The following is a 12,927-nucleotide window of genomic DNA, read 5'->3' as shown; positions in this document are numbered from 1 at the left end:
TTCAAAGTATGATTTTTTAAAGTTCTTTATCCTAAAATTATTTTCTTTAAATCTCCTATTGTGTATGTTTAAATGAATCTCTAAATTTAAAATATATTTAGCTCATATGCATACATGCTTTTATTAGGGGGAGTATTATCTTAGGGGGAGAACATGAAACACAACTTTCTAATTATGATAAAAAAGGGAGAGAAAATATATCTTAAAGCTTATTGTTATTCATTAATGCCCTTGTTTTTCATTTGTGTTTTTATCCAGATTATTACCAAAAGCTTTAATTCAGAGGAGTTTTTGATCATCATCAAAAAAGGGGAGAATGTTAGCAAAATAGTGAAGATGAAGTTTTGATGATGTCCAAATCAAGTCAAGATATATGAAGATTCATGAAGATCCTTTGAAGACTTATTTTTGTTATTAAAAGCTTTTGTAATAATTGTAATTTAAATGTTTAGGACTTAGATTTGTAATAGGTTTTGATTATTGTACCTTCATACTTTATATTTGCTATTCAAAATAAAAAAACGCACGGTTTTAATGGATTAAATAAAGTATTAATCGATTAAAACGTTACAGGTGCTGAAAACTCAACTGGCAAGGGAGTAATCAATTAATATCTTTTTTAATCGATTAATTTTTAGAATAATCGATTAGAACGGGCCGTTGGAGTTTTCTGGTTTTTGAAAACTGGCCGTTGCACTCAATTTTGCACTCAATTTAATCAATTAACAGTAATACTAATCGATTAAAAGCGTAAAGTGGCCAGTTACGAAGAATGGAAGAGTTTTTATAGGCTCTCTTTATCAATCAACAACAACTCTTCCCTTGAGTTGTAAACATATGAAATCATTAAGAACAATGTGTTGTTGCTAAAGCTAAAGAAACTCTTGTCTGCAAAGCTGTGAAGTGCTACTGCGTGATAGAGAAATAACTGATTCATCCTTGGAGCATCTAAGAAGGTGTTTGGAAGAGTATCGTCCTTCGTGAAGTATTCGAAGGAGGTGGTCATCCTTTGTGAAGACTCAAAGGAGTGTAAGTTCATTTCTTGTGGTTTCAAGAGAGGTGGCTTTGTGATCTGAACCAGGATAAAATTACCTGTGCAATTTTTCTCTCGTCCTTCCTCTGGTCATTTTATTTTAATTATCTGCTTAATAAGTAAAATTGAAAAAAATAATCAAAAGGCACGAAGAAGTAATATAACCAAATCACTCTCAGTTTATTATTACACGCTAACCATTCTGCAGTAGTTGTTCTAAAAATAAAATAGATAAATAGATATTAAGTCTTAATAAATTTTAAAATGACAACTTAACTCAAATGTCAAAATTTACAATATTATGTATAATAATTTTATTTAAAAATACTTAACAATACCATATTCTATCTGTTATGACTTTTATTTTTTTATAAAAAAATTATTTAATTAGTAATTATAATAGTAAAGAGGTACACAATCGAGATATAGATAAATAAAATTTAAATAATAAACTTTTATTTTGGTATGAGAATAAGATAATAAAAATCAGGGTAAGGTTACGAAATGTGATAAATTATAACAAATTTCACTTTTAAAGAACTAAATTGTTAAACACAGACAGCATTTTGGGAAGATTAAAAAAGAATAGAAATAATGTAGAATAAACACACATGCAGGTCCCCATTGAGTAGAGTACTTCACCCATTTCTTCTGATGGCAAAACGTGCTCCCAAGGGTTTTTTCTATAGCTCTGGCCACCTTCTTATTCAATATTCATTGGCTACCCAATGAGCCACGCGTGCAGGCTTGGAATCACACGCATAGAAAATAGGAAGACGACATTAATGAGAACCCGTGACACCAGCAGAAAACAAAGGAGGTTGCATTCTGCATGGATTTAAAGCAGAACCCTAATTGCTCAAGAAAAAGGCAACACACAGGGAATCAAGAAAAACTATTTAGAAAAAATAAAAGTTTTGGTTTTGATAGTGTTTGTATTGAAACGTGAAACAGAGCAGAGGTGCAGTGCAGTGGATTGGTGCCTTTGAGACAGAAGGAAATCAATCGCCAGATCGATAGGGTTTATTCAATTTGGTATTTTCTTCATCTCGTCATCCCTTGCGTAACCCAGTTTTTCTCGTGACTTCTCAGCGGCGGAGCCTCGGAAACCTCATGCTCCTCATCAATCAAATATTAGGGTTTCGAATGTTTCAGATTCTCACAATTATATCACTTTTAATGTACACTCAGTCTATTAAACACTTATTACACAAATTATGTTTAATATTTAAAGCTTACATGTTTATCATCAAATTATTTTCTTTAAGTATTAATACACCAAATAATAAATATCAATATATATGTTTATATATATGACACTCTCATAAATATATTTTCATTTCATTTTATGGATAAAAGATATTTTTGATTGATTATTGTTTTAATTTCAAAATTAGTTTTCCTTTACATGAAATTGTTTTGAGAAACTTATATATTTTAATTGGAAGTTTCAAACAAAAACTCTTCTTTAATTAAATATTCAAATATGCTAATTCAATACCACCTACTTCTCTTTTAATATCTAATTAACCTAAAATAGATTATATTTTCCTCTATTCAATAAATAATTTATGTTCTTTTTGTTGCCATCTAACATCCTGTAATGGTAATAAGATATCTAATGTATTAATTAATTGTAAAGAGTCATGCCATGCACAAAAAAAAAAAAAAACAAACAGAGTATCAATATGTAAGAGAACTCTTCTATCCTCTCAAATTCTGATGTCCTTAATAAACAGAATAAAATCTCTTTTAAGTTATAGGTTTAATGATATAAACTCAATAATTAAATATATATATATATATATATATATATATATATATATATATATATATATATATATATATATTGGCTAGATTTGTGCACGTATGTGCAAATGATCACTAGAAAAAACTACAATAAAAAAAAAAATTGTATGAATATGCTGTTGGAGTGCATGGACATCCAAATCTAGACTATCACCAGATTTAAGTTAGAAAATGTTCTTGCACAAGCCTAATTATATGTGGCCTTAGAGAAAAAAAAATCTATATATTAATTGAATTTGTTCAAAACTTAATCTATTTGAAAAAAGACCTGGTATATGTTAAAATAAGTTTATATCTATTAGATTATTTGTTTCACTGTGAATTTAATTTGAATTAAGTTGTGTTGAAAAACAATATTTTTAATATATTAAAATTCATTCAACTATTTAATTCACAGTTAACTTATAGGAGGGTTAAATCAACTCACAAAAGTCATCATTGATTATATAGTAATAGATATAGGTTAAAAAGAAACAAATTTGATTCTATTATGATAAATATATAAAATAACGAAATAAAGTAGTATCAATAAAATAAAGAAAATATAGACTCAAATGTATGTAATACACTATTGTAAAACTATATATCTTCTAATTAGTTGGGATGTATTTTTCAATAACTTTATTATTTTATTATTGATATTAAGTTCTAACAAGAATCTATAGAAACAAAAGTATAAATAAAACATTAATTATTTTTTTAATTAACCATTAATTAGTTTTGCAATTATACATTCATCTAAGGCATGCACGCGTAATTAATAAGCTAGTTCTATTTCCAAAACCTATTAATTATAAAATAGTTATAGTTGTACATAAATAAATACATGTTTAATTTTGTAGGTAATTGACATTAAAAAAAAACCTTAGTGGATAAAATTAGGTAGAAAAAATGTTGTTGGAAAAGTTGAGATGGCATTTGGGAAACTAGGGTTTTAATTTTATGGATAAAGCATGTTTCCTTTTGAAGTGAATGAATGGAGGAAGTTGTGGTGTTTGATATTGTGGTTTGAAGGATACCATTTTTGTCTTTTAGGAGTGGGACTTGGTTTATTAATTTGTCTACTCTTTATAGTCTTCTACGTACTCTTTTCTCCCAAATGTGAAAAGGTACCTCAAACCCCACTCATGTCCACTTCTCCAACAATTAACATTTTTCCAAATCTATTTATTTAACAAATAATTTTAATTGATGTAAAATTTTCAATAAAATAATTTTTTTTTTTGTTTATCTTATGTTATAAGGTTTGGGAGGAGTTTGTTGTTAGAAACTAGGACATTAATTAATCTGGCAACAAAGTTTCTTGAATGGTGTAGATCATGAGATTAAAGTGTTTAGAGTAAATAAAAGGAGCATTCTACAATTGACTTTAAATCTATTTTTGGGTATGGTGTGAGGTGGGGTTTGCTTATGTACCTTTGTGTTTGGGATACTCATAGAACCACAGCTTCTTTTGCTTAACCAAGTGGGAGGGTTGAGACTCCTATGGCGAAAAAGAAACCCCAAAAACAAAAAGGAACTTCAAACAGGAAAAAGAAAAAGAGAAAAAAAAAAGTGAAAGACACAAAAAAATTATACGAGAAAAAAAGAAGAAGAAAGAAAGTGAATGATAGAGAAAAACAACTGTGACCAAAATAATCGTTTTTTCTTTTCTTTTCTCATTCTTAAAATATAGATATAAGAAAAATAAAATGAAAAATCTCTTATTTGTATTATTAGTTATAGTTAGTTTAATGTTAAAAATAGAAAAAAAAATTAATTAGAATAAATTTTAAAAATTTAAAAAATAAAACTAAATTAATTATATATTTTAGAAAGGAAATCAAACATAATTATTTAGTAGAAATAAGGCAATTATGTATATGTGGTATATGTATATATTAAAATAATTACATTTTATGTGAATTTTGTTATTTTTTCTGTATAATAATTTTTATATTATAGTATCGAATTATTATAAAATAATAATTGTATTTATGGCAATTTAGAATTAAATAGTGCTGTAATTTTTTTACTTTGTTCTTTACTTTTTTAAGTAACAAAGTGGTGTATTAAAAATATTCTTTACACTAAAAAGTGATTTTTGACTTTAATCTTTAATATTTTTTAAAACTATCACTTTAATCTTTATTTAATGAATGGAAATAACAAATTAGAAAATACATAATATACATTAAATATGACTACTATTCGATATCATATATATATATATATATATATATATATATATATATATATATATATATATATATATAAATAAAAGTGTATAATTATTCCAAATTATAGTAAACATATACCTTTTATTTATAAATCTGAATTATAATTATATATATCAAAATTATCAAATTATAAATTATTTATAAATATTGGTAAATATCTTTAAATATTTAAGTAAAATATATATGAGACATGAATACATAACCAAGTGTATGGATATCATAAATACAACCTACAAATAAATTTAATGCGTTTTACTAACATCTATTTTAACTCACATTATTATTTATTTACAATTTATTTTAAATGTCATTTATTATCATCCATTTTATTTTTATTAATAGGAGAAACTTCCCATTCAAAGAGGCCTAATACAAACTGATAGCACAATAAAATATATTCATAAAAAAAACATAGTAATAAAAGATAGTAATAACTCATGCACTTAATGTGGCATACATTTAATAACCCAGGATAAAAAGAATTATAATATTAGAGGCATTCTTAAGAATATCTTATATAATAAATGCGCCACTTCCCGCAGACCTGCAAAACACACAAATATTCACATATATTCAATCAACAATATTACCTAAAAAAAAAAAGCATATAACAGATTAAATAATTACTTAAAATAATGCTTCTAATTTCATACACATATTTAATAAACAGCTTATAATGAAAATTACTTTAAAGAAATATCTTACGTGAAATCATCAATTTTGCTAGAAAAAATTAATTTAGCTTCAAATCAACTATATTATTCTAAACCAAATATAACCAAAAATACTAATATTTTTTGTGGCATAATAACTAGTAGTAATGAATGATCAATATATTCTTTTCATCATCGTTACATTTGACTTAAATTTATTTTGATGTATTTAGTTATAACATATTAATGACATAAATATTTAAACATTAAATAACTAACGTATATAGAAATTTATAGAAATATGTAGACTAAAACTGTATTAGTGTATTATTATATAATAAGGTGAGTAATGTAGTAAGCAATAAAAAAATGAGTGTATTAATTAATACCGAGCAGAGTATACGTTTTCCTTTTTGATTTTATATTTATATTTATTTCCCTCAGTCAGTCGTCTCTCTCTATCTCTATCTCTCTCTCTCTCTCACTTCACTTTCTCTGTGTCCGTTGGAACCAAACAGTTCCTTCTCTCTCTTTCTCTGTCTTTCTCTATGCTCCTTTCTCTGTCACACACAGAACACTCACAGAGCACCCTTCTCTCAATTCCTCACTCCATTTTTTCACTCTCACGGAGTTAGTTATTTACTCACAAACAAACACTCCCTAATACCTTCTTCATCTTCTTCTACTTGTTATTCAAGTGGAACATGACCACACTCGTTACTATCTCACACTACCATTCATGAATCCTACTACCACTCAACCCCCACCGCCTTCGTTGCCACCGCCGTCGCTACCACCACCGCCGCCTCAGCTCCAGCCTCACCGCCCCTCCACCTCCTGCGACCGCCACCCTCAGGAGAACTTCACCGGCTTCTGCCCTTCATGCCTCTGCGAGCGCCTCGCCGTGCTCGATCCCAACTCTTCATCCTCTTCCGCCGCCGCACGCAAGCCTCCGAGCTCCTCCGCCGCCGCTGCCGCCCTTAAGACCATCTTCCGCTCCTCCGTCGCCTCACGCCGCCCTCCTCCATCCTCCCTCCCGGAGCTCCGCCGCACCAAGTCGTTCTCCGCCTCCAAAAACGAAGCCCTTTCTGGTTTCTTCGAACCGCAGAGAAAATCCTGCGACGTAAGAGGTCGGAGCACCCTGTTCACCCTCTTCAACCAGGAAGCCGAAGTCGAAACGCGCCACCTCCCCTCCTCCTCCGTGGTTCAGAAACCCGTCCTCGAGTCCAAAGAGGAAGACGACGACGACGAAGACGAAGAAAAAGACAACATTGTCGTTCACGACGTAACCGACATTAAAGTTCCCGAATCTCCTCAACCCCAACCAGCTAACGCGGAAACTAGAGTTTCAGAAATCGTAGAAGAGGAATCAGAAACAGTTCCTGAACCCGCAGAAGCTGACGTGGCAGACGAAGAGGCTCTGAAGGCGATGAAGGACCACATGGATCTGGACTCACAAACGAAGAAAACCTCTGGTCGAGACCTGAAGGGAAGTTTCTGGTCCGCGGCTTCGGTCTTCAGCAAGAAGCTTCAGAAGTGGAGGCAGAAGCAGAAGATGAAGAAGCGTGAGCGGAACGGCGTCGTTGTGGGCTCCGGCACTCTGCTCCCCGTCGAGAAGCCCATTTCTCGCCAATTCCGCGAAACGCAGTCGGAGATCGCCGACTACGGCTTCGGCCGCCGCTCCTGCGACACCGATCCGCGCTTCTCGCTCGACGCCGCGCGAATGTCGTTCGATTTCGAGGAGCCGCGCGCCTCCTGGGACGGTTATTTAATGGCTAGGACTGCGCCTACTTTCGCCGTTCCTCCGAGGATGCCTACGATGATCGAAGACGCGCCGGCGCCAGTTCAGGTTCTCAGGACCGATTCCCTTATTCCCGTGGAGGAGCCTGAATATGAGGAGACTCTCACTCTTAATCTTAATCAAAATATTAATTTTAGTGTTAATCATAATGTTAATACTAATCCTAATCTCCCTGGTGGTTCTAATCAGACGAGGGAGTATTATTCGGACTCTTCCTCTCGGAGGAGGAAGAGTCTTGATAGGTCTAGTTCAATTAGAAGGACTGCTGCTGCTGTTGTTGCTGAAATGGACGAGTTGAAGAGTGTTTCGAATGCCAGTGCTACTACTAATGCTAAGGTTACTCCTGCTGCTTCTGCTGATTATGGGCACAATCCCTTGAGGGACTCCAATTTGAATTCGAATTCTTTGAGGGATGATGGTTGTGAGAAAGGGGCTTCTAAGAAGTCATCGAGCCGGTGGAGCAAGGCGTGGAGTATATGGGGATTGATTCACCGGAGAGGGAGTAAGGAGGAGGATGGTGGAGGGAATGGGAATGGGAATGGGAATGGCGTGGAGAGGTCGTACTCAGAGTCATGGCAGGAGTATAGAGGTGGGGAGAGAAATGGGGATGTTAGAGGTGGTGGTTTTAATCCGAAGATGATGAGGAGTAATAGCAGTGTGAGTTGGAGGAATGGGCAGGGTCTAGGTGGTGGAGGGTTTGGAAGTGTGAGTATGAGAAAGAGTGATGTGCAGGGGAATGGGCTTGGCCTTGGTGTTGGTGGTGGTGGTGGTGGTGGTGGTGGTGGTGGTGGAAGGAAGGGGAGGGATGAGTTTGTTGGGTTGGAGAGGAACCGGAGTGCAAGATACTCGCCAAACAGCATCGATAACAATGGTCTCCTGAGGCTCTACTTGGGCGGCCGGAGAAACGGGTCCGGGAAAGGAAGGTCGAACCAGGCACATTCTATAGCCAGGAGCGTTCTCCGGCTGTATTGAAAAGTTGAAGGTGGTCTTTGGTTTGATGCTATTAGTTAGTTAGTTACATTTGGTGCATTTGTTTGTGTAAAACTACACATGCTGCCTATGTATTCTTGATGGTTGGTTACTTTGGTTACTGGTTACTTGGTTGGTATAACAGCACCTGCAGCTGCTGCAGCTGCATCTTTCTTTTTTACAGTCAATATCATGGTTCTTTCTTCAGTTACTCTTAATAATAACAAGAATTTTAATTTTTAAACATATATGTTATGGTGGTTGTGTTGGTGACATTGATTTTGTTCATGGTGTTATGTTTTTGGTTTATTGCCAGAAAAAGGCTTGACTGATGGATATATGGCGCCAGTGAAATTTGTGCTTTGTTTGCCTTTGGACTAGGCGTGTTTTCTTTTTCTGTCTTTATGCTGCAAAAGGGTGGCTGATTGGTGGTGTGAGGTTGGGGGTCTTATAATTTGGGAGCATTTGCACTTGAATTTTTGGCATGTTATGCGTTCCTGCAAAAGGGGTAGCAAGGTGGGCTCGTGCCACCTGGTTTTGCTGCTTATCATAAGTTGTTGTTTTGAGTACAACACGATAGCCGTGGTCGAGTGCTTTTACTTTTCCTTGATATCAATTAATCAAACTTTATTACATGTGAGTCATTACAGAACATGGTCCCAGCCAAACGTTACATTTGCTTTGTTCTACCGAGATATCTTTAGTTCTTTCCATGCTGGTGTAACTATAATTCGAAACTTAACATTTTTTCCTAGTTAACAATTATGCAGAGCTTCTGCTTCTACATACCCTTTTTCTGTATAATGTTGTCACTTGGTGTATACCCTTTTTAAACAATGGTTTTCGAAGCCTGGTTCAAGTTTTCTTATGGACGTTAAGACATATCTGCAAGAGTAAAAATAAGAATTGAAGTATAGGATTGGCGTATGCCTTCAAGTTGTAAAAGAACAATTTTGCAGTCTGTGTTGAAGCTATGAACTTTAAATCGTGGAATATTGCAACTAGCAACATTACTCGAAGCTTGATATGCCTTTCCTGGATGTAGAGGTTATGTAGTATGGAGAAAGGTGCTTAGCTCCTATGTCCGTTTAAAAAATGTTATTATGAATCTGTCGATAGCAATTGTGGTTACTTTACCAAGGGTTTTGCTTCTATGCAATGAAAACTGTGTCTTTTAACTGTTTCTGTTTATTTGAATATCATTACTAGGACCCTTTTTTTGGTTCTTTGGCGCACCCATCGATGTGCCTAATTAGTGGTTGTCCTAAAACAATTCCAGAAGGGATATGATGTCCAATACAAGGGTGGGTCTACAATAAACAATAACATAGTATGCGAGTTATGAAGAAGAAAAGGTGAGAGAAGGGAATACTAGTTTCAATCCTAAACTAGCACAGTGTAAATGATTAAAAACAGCTTATTATATATCATGGTATACAAGGATCGGCATTATGTGTTTGTGGGCGTCCAAATTAAGTCAACTTTTGCATATATCTGGAGCGTTAAGCATAGATAGATGATAAACATAACCTTGATGTTTGGGTAAAAGGACTCTTTAAACTCTCACAAGTCAAAAGAAGTGATTCTTCTACTTTATTTTTTCTTGGGAAATAAAAGAGGCGTGTATGATAAAATGGGCGTTGTCTCGTTTATTAGTCAACACAGAAGCAATATAATAAAAATGATGTACAAATAGTATTATTTTTACTTCAAAGTGTTTACTTGAACTGAGAATAATTAAATAAGAATCCAATGGATATTTATAAAAATTACTCGCCCTCTTTGTAGAACTTTTACTCATTAGATAAGTCTAAATCTTTATTATTTGACAAAACATACTCTTGTCCTATTTTATAACTATAATTAGAAAAAGATATTGATTTATCACAGAAAAAAGAAAGAAAGAATAGCTATCGGGTTATATCCTCCCATTGATCATTCAAGTTAGTTTGCATAAGTTATTTAACTTAATTATTGAAAGGTAATTGGAGTTTTAATACTTGAAAAGGCAATTAAAGTAAAAATTTAGAATGATAACTTTGTTGTTTATAGTAATCTAATTTAGTTGAATGCTAGCATGGTGTCCAAATAATGACAGTTCTGGATCATAAGAAATGTGTTCAATATTGCTGTTTTTAGAAATCTTTTTCTTTAATAGTTTTGTTTGAAATAATTTTAGTATTGATATAGTGTTTTTGTTTTGCTAATTTATAAAGAAAGACGTTATAAAAAGGCAATAACACATTTCATTTAATCAAAACTTGACCTATATATGGATATATTTAGGCACTAAAATCATTTTTTAAAAATATTTATTACACTTTGAGTAAAGAAAAAAACAACTTAAAAGATAATCCGATATATTATGTAATTGTTGTTCCTGCATCATAATTTAATATCTAGGGTAGCTTTTTCTATCTTGGGTTTATAACTTGGAAGTGCCTTACGTGGCCTAACTTGATCGGTGTTATCGGACAAAATTACAAAAGAAATGAATAATGGAAATAGATGGGACCAAAATATAGGGATTTTGTTTTCAAGTACACACAAGAAACAAGAATTTGATGAACAAGTTATTATAATCTCTTCTGACACCTAATTTCATAACTAGTTTATTCTTTTAATGTAAATTTTCATATATTTTTTTATCTCCAAGATTTTGTCTTTAAAGTTTAGTTTTCTTTTAATTTAAATCTCAATCATTCATATACTCCAGAATGAACTCCTTTCAACAATCAAAACCTTTTAATTTGGACATAATGCAGCAAAAATAAAAGGAAAGAATGAAGGTGAAGTTTGTGAAGTCGAAAACATGAGACACTTTGAACCCTAGAAAGCTGAAATCCGATGGGATAAACAGATATTATTAGAAGCTAATGATTGTTGGTAAACACATAAGATCATTGTGTTGTGGCAGTAGGAGAGATATATTGAAATAATGAAAATGATCTCATTTCAATTACCAAGTCTGAGATTTATGCTTTCTCACTTTTCTATACAGTTTTGNAAAGCTCCATTATCACCGAGTTTGCCGCAAAAGTCAAAAAGCATGAGAAAAACATCTCAGCATGTTGCTATAAGGTGGAGAAGATAAGAGATAAAGAAAGTAAGTGATGCAAAAAAAGAGGCTCGAAACCCAATGTTTTCTCTGTAATCTCTATCTGCATTTTTGCCAGTGGAGATGTTATTATTTCTTTTAAGGTAATTCTAACCCCCAACATAATGTAATTCAATTATTATACCATGTTAATTATAACATCAATATATAATTACGTTAATATATATTTAAATATTTTAAATCTCCATCATAAATTTCATATTAAAACTGTGATATACATAATATTATATCATCAAAACATATATGCATTTCCATGGGAAACTTGTCAAATTTCTCTTGAAATATTCATGTTTTCTAGCTCTATGTCAATTTACTTATTATTATTATTACTATTATGTACTTTTGCGTCTCAAAACTAAAGATTGAAGTTAAAAGTTGATCTCTTTTGTTTCCATGATAGGGAATTAATAATTTTAAATTAACTAATATTTTAAAAATTATTTCAATTTAATTTGTTCTATTTCAGATAAAAAGATTTCAATTGATATTTATTCATGGTGGAGAAACTAACTGACATAAATATTTCTTGAGCTTTGGAAGTGTGAAAGAGATTACTTGCAATGTTAAAACTATTGCAATAAAAAGACATTACAACAGTTATATTAATTGTCTAATATTTAATACTTTATGTAACACAACATTTCTCTCCATTTTGTTTGGTTTGTATAATTTCATAATAGTTGTTTTTAAGACATGAATTTTGTTTCATTCATTAAAAGTCTTCAATTCACACAGAAGTTCAACATGATAGAACATATTCAAAGAACTTAACTATCTATCAACTGTTAAACTTATAGTGTTTATTTTCTTTTCATTACATCACTATCTATCAAACATTTCTTTCTTTTTTTCTCTCTCCTATATATTGAGTTGTATAAATATAAGTTCTCAGGTGCTCATTGTTGTTTTATGCAGATACCTCTCATATGCAGTTGTTTTATGCAGTTACCTCTCATATGTTGTTTCCTTGATTTGGAGCTTAACCTTCTTCAACTCAAGCACTGACCTTAACTTGTTCCAGTAATTGTAAAAGATCTCTGCAATCAAGACTCTTAACAACCAAAGAAGGGTTAGCTTTCATAACTATGTATGTTCTGCTTCTCAATGAGGTAATGTTTTATGCTAGCTATCTGCATATTGTATAGTTTCAAAAGCTCGAAAAATAACACAAGGTACGCATTTCAATTCTCAGATTCTTATTCTCCATTCTACTGCCTTTGTATAGTTTCTTTCGACTTCATGCACTGTTTATATGCAGTAGATAGAACTAAAAACATGCTTCATTCTCAGTTTTCCATGCATGCTGATTCTTTATGTTGTGAATA

At 32.3% G+C, this 12,927-nt stretch overlaps 1 protein-coding gene across 1 annotated transcript; it reads left to right on the top strand.

Moving 5' to 3' along the window:
- The first annotated feature begins 6,169 nt into the window (after window positions 1–6,169).
- Window positions 6,170–8,732, top strand: LOC106780542 (UPF0503 protein At3g09070, chloroplastic-like). Its single transcript, XM_014668846.2, has 2 exons — window positions 6,170–7,563; window positions 7,705–8,732. The coding sequence occupies exons 1-2, from the start codon at window positions 6,454–6,456 to the stop codon at window positions 8,485–8,487; spliced, it is 1,893 nt and encodes a 630-aa protein (XP_014524332.1). The 5' UTR covers window positions 6,170–6,453; the 3' UTR covers window positions 8,488–8,732.
- The last annotated feature ends 4,195 nt before the right edge of the window (window positions 8,733–12,927 follow it).

Source organism: Vigna radiata, unplaced genomic scaffold, assembly GCF_000741045.1.
Source record: "Vigna radiata var. radiata cultivar VC1973A unplaced genomic scaffold, Vradiata_ver6 scaffold_392, whole genome shotgun sequence".
NCBI classification, from domain to species: Eukaryota; Viridiplantae; Streptophyta; class Magnoliopsida; order Fabales; family Fabaceae; genus Vigna; species Vigna radiata.
This window is presented reverse-complemented; position numbering and strand designations above follow the sequence as displayed.